Source organism: Typha latifolia, chromosome 2 (assembly GCF_019914945.1).
Source record: "Typha latifolia isolate L0001 chromosome 2, TyphaL0001v2, whole genome shotgun sequence".
NCBI classification, from domain to species: Eukaryota; Viridiplantae; Streptophyta; class Magnoliopsida; order Poales; family Typhaceae; genus Typha; species Typha latifolia.
Genome location: NC_133087.1, coordinates 17,031,695 through 17,052,571, shown reverse-complemented (window position 1 = coordinate 17,052,571; position 20,877 = coordinate 17,031,695). Strand labels below are relative to the sequence as shown.

Here is a 20,877-nt window from a genome sequence, read left to right as displayed (position 1 = left end):
GTGTATATATCATCATGATATCATCCAAACTTCAAGCTTTTGAAAGAGAGTTTTGATGATGGATTACCTCTTTTGAGCAGGTTAACTTTACTTTAAGAGCTAAAAAATGCCATCCACCGGAGAAGCATTACAACAATTCATGTATCTAATATATTTCTAAAAGAAAATCAAAAAGAGCAATCCATGTATCTATTATATAACAGACTGATATATTAGAAATGGGTTCATCTGTGTACAATATTTTACACCCTGAAAAATGTTCAGAAAGAAACCAAATCTTAGGAGGTGTGTTGGTATATAACTGCCATGGCTAGGAAAATGACTGAACGTGCACCAGAAGAATAGTTATCTTTCAAAGCCAATTGAGATGCAACTTCCTGATGGTTAATTTAGAATAACCGTATCTGCAACTTCATAAAGATACAAGTTGTCAATGTCCGTTCGATTGAAGTTATTTAACACGAAGAGATTTCAACTTCATTAGCAAGGGTAATCATTGCAATTTATAGGAAATCATTGCTTTACATGGAGATGATTCAAAACTCAAACCAAACACAAATCTTGAAGCTAAATCAAGATGACATACCTTCTACTTGAGCTGGGGTTTTCATATCACTATCTGTGGGATCTCGCAGTGGCCAAGCCTCTGCTTTTCTTTGTTCTAGATTTCAAAATACCTGAATGATTTCCAGAATAGTGAGGCTTTGAAAAAAAGAAGATGATGATGGATTTTTAACTTAAGTACCCTGTTATGGCAGTAAATTAACCTTTGCGAGAAGTTTTTGGCGATTGGACCTCCATATCATCTGCCTCAGCTTCTGTTACAACACTTGAGACACAACTCTGTTCTGACCTCGTATCATTCATATCAGGCAGATTCTCCTTCTTTATGATTTTTCTCCCCATTGAAGGGTTGACTACTCCATCAGTTTCATCTGTAGGAAAATAAAATCTCTTATGCATAATGAGCAGAAAAAGATATCAAGTCCAACGGTCCAATACAACAAGAAGATTGGAAAGATAAGTAATATTTCAAAAACTGAATTATACACCGATTTGGCCATGAGTTACTTTGATGACCAAATTATGTCAGATCTGACTTGGAAAGCTAAACAAAGATGGTTAATACTTAAAAGCTTAAAATGATAATGTGAGCAAAAGACCAAGGATCAAGAAAGCAGTAATTCAAACTGATTACCTTCAGATAAATTTTCATTGTTGTTTCCACCACCTCTATCATTCATCAGGAGGCCTTCAAGAGTACCGATTTTCTGCTGATGTGCCAGAGCATTTCTGGCGGTTATCTCTTGATCCTTCCTTTCCATGTGAATCTTACTAAGCTTCTCATCGAATTCCTCAATGCAAGCTTTGAACTCTGGTTTTGCAAACTTTTTGCACTATTTATGACAGGTAAGATTATAAAATATGTTAGTAGCATAACAACACTTCCAAGTTGGTCGCTCCCAACCTCAGCAGTAATGCAATTTAATGCCTTCACAGATGAATAATAAACATTAATGCTTAAGATATGTCATTACCTTGGCAATTATGCTTCTGAAGTGATTCATCACCGATTCTTCAGATAAAGTATGTTCATAAGCTTTGAAATACTCAATAAGCTTTTTCAGCCCCTTTTCACTGAATGATAACTGAGAAAGGCAATAAGCTATATATTCCCACTGTCTAACATCTGCAAGGGAGGACATGATTGAAGAAATCCATTATACCCATAATTCTTGGGAAGATAAAAGCAATGACAAGTAATTAACAAGTGCTTAAACCTTAAGACAAAGAACACCATGAGTATGGGAGAAGAACCTAAAAGTGACTTTCTCAGATAGTAACACACAGTGAAAATAAAACGTGCAGCAAATAAACAGAGAGCAGACATAAGCTGATCAAATATAACTGTACAAGAGAGGAGCCTAAAAGTGTCCAATGATTATTACTCTATTGGGGTAATTACCCTCTAACATAACTAGGCACTCTCTTTTCCTGGAAAGTGTAGAATTTAAAACTATGCTGGCTAACCACTTTAAGAAACCCGCATGGTATCAAAGGGCATGCTGTTATTTTACTTGGAACCTTTAGCTTGTACGTTGGTGCTTTACAGCAATATAATGTCAAACTGTCATCATGGCTAATTGGTGATATACCATTTCCTTTGCTTTTATGGCAGTTCCACATTTGAAAATCTGAATGACTGAGAAGTTAGCTTGAGAGAGCAAAAAAATTTCAACACTCTTCTTTATCTAGTAGGAACTTACTAACTTTCAGAATGGCATAAAAAATACTTATAAAAAAAGAACTGAACAAAAAGCAGATGATTAGCATGTAAAGGATAAACTAAGTAGCTGTGGCTCCAAACTTCGGTTTTGGATTGATTTTAGCCAATATTTTAAATCTCCTGTAACCGGAACTTAGAAGTTGGCAAGAAAGATTATTCCACGAGATGATTGAATAACCAATACTAAGGGAAACTTGCAGGATACATGATAGGCAGAAGAAACTTAGGAGATGACAAGGGTCCTACCGGTTACACCAGTGAACCTATTGCAGAGCTTCTCAACAAGAGCTTCCATTTGTCTATCCTAAAGATAGTCATAACAAATTCAGGAAACAAGAGTTAGATGACAACAAACACAAATATGGATTGTCAAGAAAGAAAAGGCATCAAAACCTTCTTGATAGAACTTATTAGAAATTGCATAATGTTGCAGAAGGATTCTTCCTTAAGATTCTGGTTGCATAATCTTCCCAGGATATCTGGAAGTAGATTATAAATTGGATTGCTTCCTTCAAGAAACAAGAAATGCTGTCATCAGATGCCAGTGTGGCAGAGGCGTTAGTCAAATTTTAAATCAACCAGTACTAAAGTACCCTTTTTTGACAACTCATGAAAGAAGAGCTTGGCAAGACTTGAGATCCTCTCATCCGCGTCTTCTATACATACAGCCATTTCATTTATGTACCCTTTGACCTGTGGAACATCTCAATTTTGTTATAATGGAAGAAAGGGAATAGAAAGAAACGAAGGAAACAGATGAGTGTCAAGTCAAGCCTCCCCAACCTTCATCATGTCATTCAGTATAAGATGAGAAAGCACCAGAACAGCATTCTTCCTTACAGATACTGAAGGATCTTGTAGTCGAGCATACATATACTCGGTCCATGGCTCTAAAAGATTAGGAAAACGAACAGCCAAGTCTCCCAGAGCTACAGTGCAATTAGAGCGAACAGTTTCTGATGGTGTGCTCTCGGCAACAGTAAAGAGGAGCTGGAGATTAGCTTCACTGTAAGTTCAGAAATTGAGATTACAAGCTGCCATCATTTGCAGCATAAATCTGAAAAGATGAAAATGTGCAATGCATGATGCATGAAATCCTTACCAAAAGTGGGAATCAATAATCATTAGTCTACAAAGAGCAAGCATTGCAGAAGCTTGCAACTGCGGAAACTACAAAACAGCAATGGCAAATGCCTCTGTGGTTAACAAAGAATGAGTAAAATTCAATACTCAGTTTACATGTGATAAACACAGGAAACTGGGAAACAACCTTTTGCATCAAATTTAAATTTCTACAAAGCTTTGAGAGAAAAGGTGCACAATATCCTATGAGGTACTTTTCAACGGAACCACCAGAAACAATCTCTCTCTCTGCTCTTTCAGCAAGTGAATCAATCAGTGCATCTACTGATGCACCAAGGCCCAATTCATCATTTATACCTTGCACCTGTCACAATCTCAGAAAAAAAATTGTAAGAAAATAATTACTTTTACATAACTAATTAATTCCGTGAAAATCAGTTAGTAAACGTATTGACTTTTAAGTAGTTGTACTGAGTGAAAACACACCTCGGTTGCTTCGGTTGGATGAACATGGACAGCCTCAGACAGAGAATCTAATTTTTCTTTCTTCCCCTTCTGTTTTGTAATCTTCCTAATACAAGATTCAATGTACACCAATTGATTCAGAGCAATATGACTTGTGATAAACAGAAATCTACCAAGCTTTGCAGCTGGCATTGTGGAAAGAAAGTTGATGCTTTCTTCTCCTGCACCATTGGACACTTCATCTCCTCCTTTACAACTGAATACAGAACTGAGAGACCTCTTTACTACATTAACAGCAAAGATCTCAGGTGTCGGGTGTACTGAATATATGGTGCTTATTGCTTTATCAGCAGCAGCATACCAAATGTTCTCTGGGAGCCAGAAGTCAGTTATTAAGCTCTGTAGAATGCCAAAAACCCTGCTTCCAGTGCTTCTTAGTTTTTCCTTATCTTCCTCTGACAGTCTTTCAAGAGCAACACAAGCAGTTCTTGCTAGTAAAGGCTCCTCTTTAGCCCACCTTCCAAAACCAATATCAATAATATCCTGCAAATGAGCACCTAGAATGCTGGGAGATGATTTTGCTGCCATACAAAGAATTGATAATGCTCCACGGCTTTGCACTGCAACCACTCCATTGACATTAAAGCTAAAGAAATCCCATAAAGCTGAGATCTGTAGAGAAATAAGAAAGTTCAATACAGATTAATCTTCCTGTAGCGTGAATAAGCAAGAGTAATATTTTTGTAGTTTCTGTGTCTTCACAGACATATTTGTGGTACACACCATGTGTTTCCATTAATAGGTTGGTTTTATTTTACGTACATACAGGTTATTTTTAAAGATTCTCATAATGGTAACCGCTATATATTTATCAGCATTCATGATCTGGGACTGCATACAAACAGCAGTTTCAGAATAAGAACATAATCATTAGAGGGAAAGATATTGTGTCCCAAGTTACAATATCAACTAACCGAACTAATTGAGACATAATGATATATGATTTAGGATATGATTTAGGATCTGCCTTGATTACAATAGTGTCTTCAAGAATCATTTATTTGGTGCAATTGGTTCATAATGGATGGATGCATGAAGAGAACTTCATAATAAAGGCCACAACCTGGTTAAAAAGTAAGAGAAAAGAAAAGGGAAAAAATAATAATACCAGCAAGTTATGAGAAATAATTAGTCAGCGGATCTCCGAATCATCTATCTATACAACAAAGAGGACCAGCAAGTTTCATAGCAAGAGTAAATACCGTGCTTGATGATATCTCCCCTTTAGATACCAAAGAACTAATTAAACATTCCAAAGCTGCAAGGTCTCCAATACTGGAACCAATTGCAACGCTTAGCAAATTTTTAGCAGTTTCCATTGGACTTTTTCTGATATATATAGTGATAAATGCATTTTCCACGGCTTCATATATAGATTTATCCTGGGAGAATACCTGTAGAGAATCAACAAAAAGGAATCAGCAATGTGCCTACAAAATGTTCCAGCTTTCCTACATATAGGAAGGTTCTTTGAGCTTTACCAGAGGCAACATTCTACGGAGACACTCTTCTGAGCCATCAATCTGGAACTGCCTGCATCTCATCAGAAGAAGGATCGTGTTCTCCACATCAGTGGCAGAAGATGAAGCCAACAACTGGACTAGGGTCGGCATCAGTGAAGTTATGCACCTTGAGAACCGCAAACCAGCCTCTAATGAGGCTACGAGTGCCCTGATCTGCTCCAGATTACCGATATCTGGAATCGTTGCATTAGATTCTTTCTGCTCTTCACTACAGGGCAAACAACTGTCGCTAACACTTTCTTGTTGTTCCTCTACCACTTCTCCAGTTTCAGCATCATCCTTAGGAGCGTCTTCTGAAGGGCAAGAAGGCTCCATGCCATGCAACTTTTCCTTATACTTCTCTAAAGTTGCCTCAAAAGCTGCAATACGAAGCTGTGGCCCAAAAGGGTTATGCTGCAGCATAGTGATGAGCAAATTCAGTGCCGATTTCCTCACCATTGCACTCTTATCCCCCAGCCTCCCAGAAGCTATTGAGGCCACTTCATTCCACAATCCAATGGAGACAGAATTTTGCTCACACAACTCTGCCCACACCTGAAGAACCCGACTTCTCGTGTACGCTGACACATCCCGGCACCGCTCAATCAGTATCTCCAACATTGCCTGCTTTCCTCGCAAGCGCAGGGCTTTAGAGCTCATATCACCTTCAACATCCCTGTAAGCCAGTGCAACCAATTTGCCCAAGACAGCAACAAGAGCATTCCTAATCTTATAAGAGTCTCCACCAAAATGAGGGACTAGAACACCAACATTAGTGGACACAAGCTTTGGAGATAAGTGAGCCATCTCTATTAGGAACCTCCCAACATTCTCTGCTCCTACGCCATCCCTCACGTAATCCTTAGGATCAGTGCGCCCAATCTCCCTGATAAGGGCAACAGCAAGGCTTCCATCACCAAATTTCTTCTCGGCAGCAGCAACTGCTTCAGCAATGTGTGGGGCAGCAAAGTCAAACTTGTGGATCAAGTTCAAGATTGACACACATGTCTGATCAATGCGGTGATGTTTAGTGGCAATAGTGCCTATGATACGACCTAGGGCATTTCTGGTATCTTCATCCTTTAACAAGTTCTGATTCTCATAAAGAGCAAAACCGCACCTAAAAATTTGTGAACAGTTGTAATAACAGAAGTAAAAGAATGGCAGATAGAAGAAATGGAAATATCACATAACGAAAGCCTACTTTGAGATAAAAGAAAGATAATTCTCATCAGTTTCAGTTGACCCGAAGAGCAAAGAAAGGTTGATTTCAAGAGAGTTGGCAATCAAATTGACAATCCGACTCCTCTGCACTTCCCAATTCCACGAGTACCCTGGATTTTTCCTCCGTCCTTGAACAGCTACCTAAACAAAGATTACAAAATTATCCTTTTCCCTCAGGCCATCAAAGAAGATGAGACAGTATATACCTTGGAACTACCACCAGTCTCATTGCTGGACTCCTCCTTGAGGGCAATGGTCAGGAGGAAAAAAGAGTAGATCTTAAGGGCGTTGCGGTGGGAGGTGATGCGCTCGGCAATGGGGGTTTCCCCGCACGGTGCCTGCTCAGGGGCCCGCGAAAGGGAGTCGACATTGGGAAGGAGGACGCTGAGGTTGGAGCGGAGGGTTTCGACGAGGTTGAACTTGAGGGAAGGGGAGAGGCGGGAGAAGTCCCTCACGAGGGAGTAGATGCGGTCGAATAGGTCCTGCTCCTCGATGCAGAAGAGCTCCTTGTCCGAGAGATCAAAGGCCACGCCTTTTTCACCGAATTCAACGAGAGATAGCTTAGAGATTAGTGTCTTCGTTCCAAATCGACAGAGAGAGGGGGAGGAGGGGGGAGGGAAAGGAGGAGCAGGGCTGACCTTTGACGAGCTCTTCGAGTTCGGCTGGGCGGAGAGAGGAGATCTGAACGGCGGATTCAACGCGGAGGCAGTGCTCATCTGATTCTTCTTCGAGATCTTTGAGATCGGAGGGGAAGAAGAAAGGGGGAGCCATAGGAGAGAGAGAGATGTGGAAGAGGGTGTGTGATCTTTTAGGAGAGGGAAAGTAAATGGGTTTTTGCGGTTTGAAGCAGACGATGAAGCGGGAAACTTTTGACGAGTTTTTGACAAAACTAACACACGCCCAAAGTCTTTTTTTAAACGCATTTACTCCCCTTCGAGACTTAAAATGCGTCGAATAAATCGGAGAGTTTAAGTCCCTAATTAATACATTAAGAGAAATTTTCACAAATCACTTTTTGCTTCAACAAATTATTTATAACGACATTTCACTGAGATACAAGTCACATAACTTATATTTAAAAATGAATAAAAATTACCAAATCTTATTAATTTTTAATTAAGTTATTTATATTTAAAAATTAATATCCGATTTAATATTTTTATAATTAGATGCGACCACACAAAATTCACCTAAATTTATATTTAAATTATATATCAACTAGTCAAAAATTCACTTTTGCCGGATGATTTTTCTTTTTATTGTCCCTTTTTAATGGAAAGATTACTTACTAGTTGGAACCCACAGGGTCAAGTACAATAAATCAAAAGTCAGCGACTTTCATTTAACCGATTGTTAAAATAATAGCCTTCTTTCAAGAATCTAGTTCTACTTTAAAGGACAAGAAAAAAGAGGGAAAAAATCTCCTCTACTTTTAGATGACCCAAGTCTGAGTACAAAAATAAATCTCACAAAAGATGCCAATCTTTAGAACACTATTATCCTTCATGTCAAAAAAATAATAATAGATTTCTAGTACAACTACTGAAATTCACCTTGGGTAGGCAGTTGTTCAATAACTTTTCTCTGCCTCTCAAAAAAGAAATAAAAAGCAAAAGGTTTCCTCTGAACAATCCATAGATGAAAAATACGAGGCGTAGATCCGAGAGACTGCTTGCATCGCATCCAGCCATCTCCACACAATATAATACAGCTCGGTAGCTGATTCAACAGTGTTACTTTGCATTTGTCAGATGATGGAAGAAGAGAAAAAAGAAGTCAATGCTTTCGCTTATGAATTTACAAAGACCAAAATATTAGCAACCTGCCACTAAGAATTTACATTTCTCAATCTCGAATTCTCACTCTAATTTTCACACAATAAGAAGAGGAGTAAAGATCATATAAGAGACCAACTCACAACTCTTAATCAGGCACCTATATATTCTTTAGTGGGGCTAAAATAAAATGATAGCCTTGTCTACAACCGCTCGATCAGTGGGAGCTTCCTTCTGATTGAAGCTTGAGTTCAATTGATAGTCCAATGCATGGGTCAATCTTATATCAATGGGATACTTCTTCACTGCCAATACTAGCAGTAGACTTGTCAGCCATGCGAACGTTATACTGCTCGTATACTCTCGCACGGTTCTCGGCCCACCATTGTTCCGCTTGTTTCTCACTGAAGCGCTTCCGACTGAATTCAGAAAATGAATAAGTGGATGCTATTGAACTGAATATTAGGTTTGCATTTAGAACTTGCATTTTCCCAGGTGCCACAAACCACCATTTGATTCAAGAAAGAATGTCAACTAGAAAATCAAATGCACCAGCATTTCTATAGCTGATATAATCATTAATTAGATTACTGCTTATAATTAAGCTTAACCATTGATAGGAAGTTCAACTATTGAAAGTACTTTTGAAATATTTCTTCATGTTATAACTTTCAACCACTACCAATTATTGGCATAAAGTATATTATAACAATATCATACATAATAGACTGCTCCTATGACTTTCCCGTAATAAATATTATCTTTACTTTTAGTTCAGAGAAATCTATATTTGGACGTCGAAAATTAATAATAGTCTAATGAACAAAGGATTCAACTATGTAGGGTCAGGATTATATATTAATAAGATAATGTTAATACAGATTGACAACTTAAGTATGCCTTTTCTTTTTCTGAATAAGCTACTTAAAACTTGCAAACAAGAAGCAACTAAAAGTTGTGCTTCACTAAGTAGCATAAGTATATCAAGAAACGTTAGTATGGAATGCCATGATAGTTTGCTTTTGCTTTTGGAGAGAAGGAACTCAGACATACCTGAAGCGAACTCTCTTGAGATCTTTGGCACCCCCAGGTAGAGAAGTGAGGGTAATGTACACACCTGGCTCATCTTGCTCAACCCATTCAGACTCATGCTTAGGGTCTGACTCTATTAATTTGGTTCCATTCTTGAGTACTTCTGAATGACCTGCTTTATTCTTGTTGCTGACGAAATTTGGTCCATTTGAAACAAGTAAACCATTTGAATCTGGTTCCCCAGAAGTTATTGGGCTGATCATACTTTCAATAGCTGCAGCTGATATGTAGCTTGAAATTGGACTACTGTTGAGGGCTGTTAAAGAAGGTAATTTAGTGTTCTTGGCTGCTCCTACAGGTAGCCTTTCAGCCATGCCCTTCAACTATTATCAACAAGAGAATCCCATAAGTACAATGGACCATGCTTTAGCATAATTGAACTGAAGTAAACAAACTGACAACGATCTCATTCAGAATTGCACTAGAAATTTTTTAGTTTCTTTACAAAGAAAAATTCAGGTTATATAAACCATGAAAGAATTCCAAGCTATCAATTTTTCTCTAGATTGAAATCTTTAGAGGAAGTCTGCAGACTAATATAAGTGAGTACCCACTGTGCAGTTTAAGTGTTTAACCTTTCACATCTATAATGAATGTGATGCAGAAACAAAAGAGGATAATTGGGTGTATCCAAAGGAGTCATGATTGAAATATTATTCACCAACCTTTTTAAGAGATAATTATCAGAAATTAAATCTTATGAAGATATCCACTGAAAAAGAAATAAACTGAAGTTTGAACAGGAAAACAGGTTGTAATGAGATCAGCATTGAGCGGGATTTAGTGCTCCAAGAGAAGACGTGATTATGGTCAAAATTCACCACAACCAATGGTTATTATGACCAAAGGTGGATCTCGGCCAAAATAGATCAATTAGGTCCCCAAATCAGTGATATTACTGTATTAGGAAAGTTCTATACTTATATCTTTTAGTGTAAACTCAGAATTCAATAATGTTTGTTCCAATGTGTTCAGGTTGAGTTACAATGAGTCCTGATCAAAACTTTTCATAAATGGAAAGTGTGTATTTTGTTGGATTAGGATTTTAAGTCTCCTTTTAGTCTTTATTTAGTCTTCCGGGCTTGTGGCCGCAAAGTGAGAAATTATTATCTTCTTTTATGAAACCTAGTTTGCTTGGAAATGCTTTCTTGATCTTAGTTGTATTTCTTCTTGCAAATGTTATTTGATATGTAGTTCTTTGTGATCTTCATTGAGTTTTGAACGAGAAGTCATTCTGTATCTTGTGAGTTCATCTAAAGTGGTGATCATTTATCCAAAGCCTCGTGGACCACTATACATTTTCCCAGAATTTACGACAACAGTTGGTATCATAGCATCCATATCGTTCCATTTCCGGTATCACTGTGTTTTCTTTTTCAAAGGCATGCTGCCTTTAGATCAATAATTCAGTATAATCAGATGCATAAATGGTTTTTCTTGGCTTTAATAACAAATCCTTAGGAGTTATAGTAAGAGGTTACTGTCTTAGCAAATTAATTGTCCCCCAGTCATAACAAAGTAAAGAAACAAGACATATCACCATACATATTTTATATCCTTAAGTTGCCAACCATGCCACAACATCACATCATACTGCAACAATGATGAATATTAACCAAACACCAGAAGAATTATCTAGACAATGTTATAGTGATAAAGTGATAATGTGGGCATTCAAAAGATTGATGACTTTGTGCCACTTTGGCAGCAGTTATAGTAGAATTGATTCATTAGATATGTTACGACACAGAATATGAAGATATACTACGAACCCATTTGAACATGGATATTTCATTCAAAATCAATTAGGCTGGACAATATCGAAATGTATAATAAATTGGTGTTTAACTAAATAAGGGTGAGAAGATGGAAGTCATAGTAATATCATGAGTTCATAGAATAACCATGAGGAAAGCAAATTTATGAAAAATATATTTGCAGCTATCCAGAAATTCATCCATGTCAACACTTAAAAGTTAAAATAAACAATTTTACCTGTGCTGTGAGAGACTTAATAACTTCTTTTGCTGCTTTGCACTTTGCAGTTTCTTCCCCTGCAATAGCAATAGCCTCCTTCAACTGTTTAGTTGTTCTGTCCAACTCAACTTCTTGAAGTTGGGATTTTCGAGTAAGAGTTTCCACCTGAAATAAGGATTCATTTATAAGGTTGCAAACTTTGTCACTTTTTAAATTTATAACTCACAACACTTAATATCAGGTTCACCTAGGGAACTTCTTATGATTCACAAACTGCTTAACCAGGTGAAATGGAAGACATTCAATAGATATACGTCTACTAAACCAGATATCAGCAGAAGAAATAAATCATACATTATAATACTAACTGAAAAGAAACTGGTTATCTCTGTACAGAAGCACATATTGGGAACTAAAGCATTCTTAATATGTAATTCAAGTAAACCTAGGTGGAAATGAAGTAGCAGCTTTAAAAATCCAATCAAAAAGCATACCAATTGGATGAATAAGTAAGCATTTATTCAGTTCTGTCAATTAACATCGTCAAGAAAGAATATAACTGTGGTTTTTTGTTATGTAAAATAAACAGTGAAGCTTCGAGCTTGCACTTGCAGTAATCTGCATACAGTTCTTGCAGATAGAACTGTCATCTGCCTGGCAGAGCTAGCACAAGTGGCTTGTTTGGTAATTTTTTTATTCTAGCTCAAAAAAATCTATTCTTAGGCATGTCAATTGCTTTATTCGTTTCTATTACAGAAAACTAGACATCTAGGTGTTCTTTATATAGCAAGCTTTCTGCTAATGAATGATATAATTGATTCTGACTGATTTGGAGTTCACAAAGGAAGGTCCGGGCACCATGTTGTCCATTCAAGAGCTAAGAAAAGAGGGTTGTAGTGTACTACTCTACAAAGTGCAAAAAACTATAGTATTGAATCAATCCAAGAAAATGTGGTGAAGCTACTTAAATTCTTATAGCTCCTATGATTTCTATCTACATTGTCCATCATTCCATCATGTGTCTGTTGAGCTATACCTTGGCAATAGCTTATAAGGTAACAATTTTTCACATAGTCCATTTTGAATTTCATAATATTACTTTTATTTAATAATAGATTAATAACATAATATCCTACTATCCTTTATTTGGTTAGAAAAGCCACAGCCCAGAAGGATATATCCATTATAATCTACTTTCCTCAACAGATTAAATGTCACATAATCTGATATAGAGATCTCCTCCATAACTATGAAAGAGCAAAATGCTTTCCTAAACAAAATTAACCCAAAGATGAGTTACATAGGACTCAGAAATGGATGATTATTAAAACATGTACCTGCGCTCTCAACCTAAGAACTTCTTGGCTTAGGTTATCATCTGTTTTGTCTACATTGTCCACAACAAGTTTTTGAGAAGTTAGACCTCCCAGAGTTGGCGTTGGTGTTGTAGAACGTGGAGGGCTTGTCCTTCTTGATATCGGTGATGTTGCCCTAGAAACAATTCTGGATCCAGGAACAGAAGCTGAAAAGAATTTTTTTGATGCTCCAAATACAGGGTTGAATGACTTTGAAATGTTAAGGGCGCCCCATTGTGAACTTCCATTAGGGATAGGAGATACACGACTGCCATTGAATTCAAATTTCTTGTTTCTCTTGGAAGAACTGCCTTCCACATGCTTAAAGGACTCCATAGAAGACAACCTAGATATCTGTACATTTGGTCTTGCATCCAATTTATCCTCTTCAATAATATCATTGCATCCCTGGATAACATTTCCTTTCCTGGCATTTGCAGAATAAGATATCGAGTCAGCTTCTGCTGCCCTACTCAGCTTGCTGTAGCAGCTGTCACAAACACGATATGGTTTGTTAGGATTAGGTGCCATTGAAGCCCTAAGAGTCTTTTTACTGCTGCAAGAATGGCAAAATACAAGAGCACAATTGTAGCAATTATGCCGTTTCCTCTTAAAATTAAATGTGAGGCGGCAGCCTGAGCACATAGACTGATCAACACCAGACACCCATTTATGAATACAGATAGCTGCAGTAAAATTAGTGCCACAAACAACACTCCTGACTTGTTTATCTTTTAAGGCTTCAACCAATGTAGGTGAATTTCTATCATCAGTGTCACCATGACCTAGTCTGCCATTTGCTCCTTTACCCCAAGTGTACACTTCACTCCTTGAAGTCAGGACTGCTACATGATAAGCACCACACGAAATCTCTTCAACAAAGTTTTTAAGAAGCTTTCCTTCAACTCGTACAGGGAGCTTGCCATCTGCTTGTGGATTTCCAAGTTGACCATAAACAGTGCTTCCAATTGTATAGACATGGCCTGAGGTTGTAAGTGCAACTGTTAGGCTATGGCCACAAGCAACTTGACAAAAGTTCGGCTCAACCAATGCAGCCACACAAGTAGGCACAAGTCTTGGTTCTTTGTCCCCATGTCCCAGACGACCTTTATCACCATCACCCCATGTGAAGAGCTTACCAGAAGAGCATATGCTAGAACTTGAATTCCCTGCCATAACTTCTACAACCGCAGCAGTATGCCAAACACCACAAGCTGCACGCACGGTGCGGAGCCCTTTGAGGGATTCCACTTCCTTAGGAGTCGAGAGACTTTTGCGATTTCCATGACCTAGGACACCAAAAGTTCCGTCCCCAAAGGTAAACAATTGCCCAGAAGAAGTGACAACAGCTGTATGCCAAGGTCCACAGGAAATTGATGAAACATGTATTCCCTCCAAAGGTCCATTAACCCTTTTGGGGATCCAGTGGCTTACTTCATTTCCATGACCAAGAAGTCCAAAATTAAAAGTACCATCACCCCATGTGTACAAGTCTCCAGAAAGTGTAACAGCACAAGTGTGGTGCTCCCCACATGCTACTAGTTCAATGTTCGTATTAACAAGAGCATCAATAAGTTTTGGCTGCGAGACATCAGAATCTACTCCATGTCCAAGCCTGCCTCCTGATTCCTCCCCCCAACAGTATATCTCTCCTTGCTTGGTGACAAGTGCAGCATGTCTTCTACCACATGAGATATTCTGGACATCAAGTATTACAGCAGATTCTAATGCTTTTGGCACATGGGAATCCATTTTGGCACCTAAACTGCTACTAACTCTTGTATTTCCACCACCCAAAATTCCATCAGCAGTTCCTTCCCCCCATATGAGAACATCCCCTAAAGCATCACCATCATCATGACCAGAGCCTTGACTTGATGAACTAACGGCACTTGACAAGCTTACCCTGAAGGCATCCATCGTAATGCCTCTTGAATGCCCGTTCACATTATCTGAGTATCCGGATGACAAAGAGTGGACTGACCCAGTAGTGGAATCTGAAGGAAAGAACCCCTTAGGAGGAACAGCATATAATACAACATCAGAAAAGGCCTTGTCTAAACCATTCTTTGGTGGACTATCATATGGGCTTCGGAGCTGAAAGTTGTCACTGCCATCCTGAGTTAAATAAAAGACTGAGGACTTTCCTGCTTTAAGCATCATATAGCAACAATAATGAAGAAAAGAATTTAGAATGAAGATGGAAGACCTTCTGCATGCTTTCATTGCTACCAAAAGGAGAACTTAACGGTGAACTTCTACGAGTATATGTTCTTGGACTGCTTGTGCCAGTTGACACTCCATCACTTCTTGATTCTGTTCTCCATTTTCGATGATGGCTACGTGAGATCAATGTCTTTAGACCAGCAAACCAAACTTCTGCTTCATCTTTATCCTTACATATCTGATATAGGTAGGAATGAGATACTCGGCCTTTATAATTGGGCAAATTCAATGGAAAATAAACAACACACAGGTGCTCATAAAAGCTACACAATAAGCAGCAGTACAATCATGTGATGTTCTAACAGTACAACAGGAATAGAGACAACTTACAATATCCAATGATCTATCACTGTAGATTAGAGAAAATGACTGGCATTCCTTCTCAGGCCGTGGATACCTCTGAAAGATTGCCTGGAAAACAAAAAATGCATCCCTCGTCAATCCTCAGTTTTTTAAGTATTACTAAATCTAAGCCAATTGATACGTTTGGTACCACAAAATAGACATCATAATTGCTGGAAAATGACTACATATTTTGAAAAAACTTTATTAGATTCTTATGTGTTCTGTTTACTACAGAAAATATAGAATCCTACACAAACCATACACCATTCTCATACTATTCTGACCATATCACACCTCATTCCAGAAAATTCAATGCCAAACCAAGTTTGATATATATCACGACCATCCCTGTCTCTTGCCATCTCAACTTCTCAAGAAAAAGGAGAATGAGTGTCAGATGTGTGAAATTCTGACGTCAGTAGGATCTTCAAAGCATTATGCAATATGTCCTTGCAGGGCAAACAAGAAGAAACAAGCTGTAAACTCTCATTCAGTTGGCCATAAAGTGAAGATTAGGACAGTCCTCTCACATGGACTGAATTTCCACATAATTGTCCAATACTAAACATAGTCATGCGGTTCTCAAAATGACTTCTACAGATTCTAATTTAGATATATTTAAAAATACTGTTTTGGAGATCAAATATTTGCCCCTAATCAAACTTAAAAGATTTGTACTAGCAAGAAAGCAAAGTAGGGATACTCAATACAAATGGCATAAAGAACAAAAGCTAGCATGGAAAAGATAAAAATCGGATGAACCAAATGATGCAAATATATATTGGCATCTGTGGTTTCTTATGATGAAATATAGAGAAATAACTGAAAGTGTGTTTCTAATGTCCAGTGAAAGATAGAATTTGTCTAACATACAAACAAATATTTTGTCTGTATAAAGTGAAAATGCCAGCAGATAAGAAAAATGACCCGAAACTCAAAAACAAAAGGTATAATTGTACATAAAAAAGTTATAAAGGAATATACTTGAAAAAATATGTATGATGTGATTGCATGGGTTACTGATTTGCTAGAGTTAAACAATCATCACCAGTGACCGGAGAAAAAATTCATACAAAAGACATCCTCTTTTCATGGCAGTTAAAATTGAATTATGAAGACTTCAGAATAAAAATATATGAATTCTTACAGTTCGTTGTCCAGGCATGATTCTGGATACATGGCTCAACTTGAGGTGTTTCTCCTCTTTTCCAGAGAACCATATTAATACAGATTCATCCTGAAAAAAGCAAAATCCAATCATTAGAAGTAAGAAATATATTCTAGCACATAAACAAACAGAAGAAACAAACAACAAGACTAGAACATACAAGCAGACTCAAGTACTGCAGATATATATGAATGTAAGACACAAAGGACACATATCCATCTGTGCTTTCACAAAATTATGCATACAAGCGTACAACTGTGGCTTAAGTTATCAAAAGAGTAGCAAATTGATATAACCATATCAATCACTTTGTCAACGACCACAAAATAAGTCTTTAGTTTACATTAAGTGGTAAATCCTAATGCAAGTATAAGAAGTAACAAGAAAGTCCTAATTTAACAGTCATTTACTTACTTTCCTATATTTGGTTAGATTTTTCAATACTCTGGCTGTGTCCCTATTGGATGCATAGCCATGTAGCTGAAACAACATATTGAGTAGCGATAGACTAGGCACAATACTAGCATGATGAGTTTGATCAAGTACCTGAAGTGGTCACTTGGTTTGCCTGCTCTCTCATGGTCATTTATGCCCAACAGGGCACTGCAAGATTTTATGGGAAGGGGCATATCTATGTCAAGGTTAGGACATGAGCGGAAATTCCATACTCGTCTTCCGCAACGTTTTTAAAGGAGGCAGCTATTTCGCAGAGTGGAATAAGGCTGAATTATATGTCAGCTTTTCCGGTCACCCACAAAACAATCAAACTCTATCTTACGCAAAGTTGCTGGAGTAAGATTAACCTCTAGGACTGATGTTCAACTTGTAACAAGTGATCACAGGGAACCACCCAATGGATAGCACATCAAGAATGATAGTTGCATATCAAGAACTGAGACCTACTTTAAATCTTGGTTCCACATACAATCATGAATCAAAAACAACATTATTAGCTTTAAGGCAACTTACTAACTTTTAGCATCAATAAATAACCTCATATTTAATTGTTCACATAACCAAGATAGAACAGCTTGCAAGATTTTCTTATTAATAGCAAATAAATTTTACCAAATGAGCCATTAAACTATAAGCAAGATTTGGTTAAACATTTGTGTTTATATACCAGAAAGAGTGTCCCCAGTGCACAAGGCTTCTACCAATGTGAAAATACAGACCAGAATCTAGCACATTCATAAACCATGAATAGATGGAAAGCAAACAACAACAAAATTGGTCGGTGCAACTTGCTACTCTGGACAGGAAGAATTTAAATCTCAATCTCACATTGGACAGTCTAAATGGGCAAAATTTGGGCTTCCCTCTGCGCCCATACTTGAGCAAGTATGCTCCTTTCTTAAGAGCAGTGATAGCCTGTAGAATTAGAAAAAGGAAACATTCTGTCAAGATTCCATAGCAAATAATATGAATAACGCACAACATGATATATACAAGAAGAATCAAAGAAAAGCACGGACCTAATAACACTAACAAAGCACCTTCAAAGCATAAGCAATACAAATAGTAAGTGTATGAAGACTGGAAAACAAGAATCCTATATTCCTATCAGAAAGCTGCAAAAACAAAATAAGTGAGCACAACAAATGTGTAGTTGTTCTCTGAGTAAGAGCTACAAGGTAAAGTCCAACCAGAAAAGATTCTCCTTGTTTCATAATTCATCAATATTATATCAATATGCAAAGTCACGTCCCTGAAAACCACCGAAGGCACAAGAAATGCACTGCAGCAACCGTAGATTGATTTCAGTCTAATTATAATATAGCCGGAAGCACGATAGGGATTAAACACAGATATTACTTGATAGCAGCTCTTCTACAATTTTATGAACATTCTCTCTCAGACAGATACTTCAATTTCAGTTCCACAAAAAGTTGTGCAAAAAGTCTTTCCAAACATCCATATGTCCAGCTTAGGCACCCAAACATAGCTAAGTTCCTGATTCACTGCCTAGTTCACCAAGGTCTGACTTTGTAAGATATTAGGTTAGCTCTCTCTTTTCCATGGCAACATGCATAGATGAACAACAATGATCTTGTTATGCTCACATTGCTCAGAACCTATTTTGCATTTCAATCCATAAATGTCAATTTTGGTAAAGCTTACGTTTCTAGCTTACCTCCTGTTTAATCATTTCTAAACTCTACATGCAGTCTTACCAAATATCTACTATATTTCCCTCACTTCTACTGCACCACAATATTCTAGTGGATTTCCAACCGCCCAGTTCAATATAAACCATAATCTAAGTAGAAGAAAAGAAACACAACAGAAACAAATTGTAAAATTCCTCATAACCCCATTTCAGGAAGTCCCAAGATAATCTAAGCACTGAAATTAACCAGCAGATTCCCCAATTTTACAGGATTAACCAGTAGTTGTCAGGACCCCAAATTGGTTTGAGATAACTAGAGCACTCACTAAATCCCGTAGAATCAAACGCAACGCTACAAAATGCAGTTCATTGTTCATACTTTATCCAGAATCGTGTTTGGCAATCAATACCAAGCAGTTAAATCTTGAAGCAACAAAACCATACATTTTCTTGCAAAAATATCCTACTTTTAGCAAATCGAACCATTACCTGCTCGATATCCCTCTCGACCGGCCCTGCCCGGCCAAGATCCGACGCCGCCCCCGACATCCCCTTGGCCGGCGACCAAGCATCAAGATCCGCCCCCTCCTCTCCTCCCAATACGACTCGAATCCACCTCCATTATATTTAAACTAAGCCCTACCAACGATCCAATCCGATCAAAACAGAACTCGAATCGAGAAATGCCCGTCGATCGCGATTCCACCGTCGATTTCAAACTTTCCGACAACAGATTGAGTCGGGAGATCTCTGTCGCCTCTACTTCCGCTTCCTTTCTTCGATTTTGGGTTCGGATCCAAATGCCGGACGTGAAGAGACTAGTGCGTGTTTGGCGGAATCGAGGAGAAGAGAAAAAGGAGAGAGAGAGAGAGAGAGAGAGAGCGCTCCTCTTTTTTGCTTTCTTTACTGTTTACTGTTACTGTGGCTGTTCGATACTATCTCCACTAGTTTATCCAATAAGGAGGAAGGAGAAGAAGCAGATCGCCTATAAAAATCCGACTGTACCTTTCCCTGAATGACCACGTGCCATCTTTTGACTGGCTATTAAATCGTAATCTCAGTAAACTACTTGGATGCAGAGAGTCCCTACATCCATAGATGCATACGATCTTCTCCAAGAGAATAGCTGGAGGGGTTTAGTAATGGACCTAGTCATTCGCATTATTTACAAGGCTACCCCTCTGTACTAATTCTCACTGCGGAGTGCGGAGGGCTGATATTTCCTTTATTCCTTATAGCAAAGTTCTCGTTTAGTTTATAATATTTAGTACTGGAAATTACATAGCTCAAAACTGGATTCGACGACAACGACAATACGAGCTGGATTCTGATGCCATTTTAATATCCAGCTTACTTTTTTCCTATCGGCAGCCTGCAAGATTGATCAATTTGTTTACTTGTCTAAGAAGCCAGCTTCTAATCCAACCAATCAATAATGGAGATCAAGATCAAAAGACTATTTGGCCTTGGTGCACTTGACGTTGACTCATCAAAGGGCGATAAAAAAAAAGGAGAGGAGAATGATCGATTACCTGCAACTCTTTTGTTGTTAGCTCCTCCAGGTTGAGAGATTTGTATAAGAGATGATGAGATAAATGTGGATAAATCTAGAAAGAGGCAGATGGACCATTGCTAGCTAATTTGATGTAGTGGGTTGTGCTGGACACGAACAACTTCGCTTTCTATAGACCCAAACGAGCTGTCCTTCATCTGGAGCTCGGTGTGATCGATTTCGTATTTTCGTTGTCGCCTTTTCCAAACCCAGGGAGGAGTGGCATTCTTGTAGTTTTTTCCGGTCGTTCGAGCATTTATGCAGCGCTGTCGACGAGAAGGCAATTAGCCGTGATATTTTTACCCCTCGCGAAGGATATCGCCACGTTGACGTCGTCGGGTCGGAGGAGCGGAAAGAGGGAAAAGGGGCGTGAGAATAGTGGCGCCCATGAAGGGAGGGATCTTTTTTAACGTTTTACCTCGTCGCTGCGCTTTTCGGCACGCACGTGTGTCGACGTGTCGGTTATAACGGCCGTTAGAGATAAACGGCGGTACGTATCGAAGTCCCGCAGCCTACGGCCTATGGGCGGGTGCCACCGTGGCGCGTGGGCCCCAAACTGCCACGGCGGCGCATGGACGTGGGCGGATGATTCCCCTCATGTCCTGACAATTTTTATTTTTTTATTATTTTTTTAATTTTTGGGGGCGAAGTGAGAT

The 20,877-nt window shown here is 38.4% G+C and overlaps 2 protein-coding genes across 3 annotated transcripts; both read right to left on the bottom strand.

Annotated features, from left to right (window-relative positions):
- Nucleotides 1-70: 70 nt before the first annotated feature.
- On the bottom strand, nt 71-7,446 carry LOC140781037 (condensin-1 complex subunit CAP-D2). Of its 2 annotated transcripts, none has more exons than XM_073126800.1 (17): nt 7,260-7,446; nt 6,828-7,153; nt 6,602-6,762; nt 5,377-6,517; nt 5,098-5,289; nt 3,857-4,507; nt 3,558-3,734; nt 3,390-3,457; nt 3,071-3,293; nt 2,881-2,980; nt 2,681-2,796; nt 2,534-2,591; nt 1,539-1,690; nt 1,199-1,397; nt 768-935; nt 587-677; nt 71-410 (listed from the first exon to the last, which is right to left on the bottom strand). In XM_073126800.1, the coding sequence occupies exons 1-16, from the start codon at nt 7,390-7,392 to the stop codon at nt 616-618; spliced, it is 3,927 nt and encodes a 1,308-aa protein (XP_072982901.1). In that variant the 5' UTR covers nt 7,393-7,446; the 3' UTR covers nt 71-410; nt 587-615. The 2 variants fall into 2 exon arrangements, with proteins under 2 accessions (XP_072982901.1, XP_072982902.1); XM_073126801.1 differs by having other exon boundaries at nt 71-404.
- Nucleotides 7,447-8,105: 659 nt separating this feature from the next.
- LOC140782143 (PH, RCC1 and FYVE domains-containing protein 1) lies at nt 8,106-19,609 on the bottom strand. Its single transcript, XM_073128559.1, has 9 exons — nt 19,159-19,609; nt 17,844-17,930; nt 16,539-16,628; nt 15,377-15,457; nt 15,030-15,224; nt 12,803-14,938; nt 11,484-11,630; nt 9,450-9,811; nt 8,106-8,815 (listed from the first exon to the last, which is right to left on the bottom strand). The coding sequence occupies exons 1-9, from the start codon at nt 19,216-19,218 to the stop codon at nt 8,683-8,685; spliced, it is 3,291 nt and encodes a 1,096-aa protein (XP_072984660.1). The 5' UTR covers nt 19,219-19,609; the 3' UTR covers nt 8,106-8,682.
- Nucleotides 19,610-20,877: the final 1,268 nt, after the last annotated feature.

Bases quoted from the DNA above. Each gene is read 5' to 3' on its own strand.
- LOC140781037 (XM_073126800.1), bottom strand. From the start codon at position 7,392: ATGGCTCCCCCTTTCTTCTTCCCCTCCGATCTCAAAGATCTCGAAGAA. The intron at 3,458-3,557 runs GTTGTTTCCCAG...GCTGTTTTGTAG, and splicing joins ATTTAAATTTGATGCAAAAG to TTTCCGCAGTTGCAAGCTTC. The intron at 678-767 runs GTTAATTTACTG...GAAATCATTCAG, and splicing joins GCCAAAAACTTCTCGCAAAG to GTATTTTGAAATCTAGAACA.
- LOC140782143 (XM_073128559.1), bottom strand. From the start codon at position 19,218: ATGTCGGGGGCGGCGTCGGATCTTGGCCGGGCAGGGCCGGTCGAGAGG. The intron at 15,458-16,538 runs GTAAGAATTCAT...TTTGTTTTCCAG, and splicing joins TCATGCCTGGACAACGAACT to GCAATCTTTCAGAGGTATCC. The intron at 8,816-9,449 runs GTATGTCTGAGT...TTCTGAATTCAG, and splicing joins CTCAAGAGAGTTCGCTTCAG to TCGGAAGCGCTTCAGTGAGA.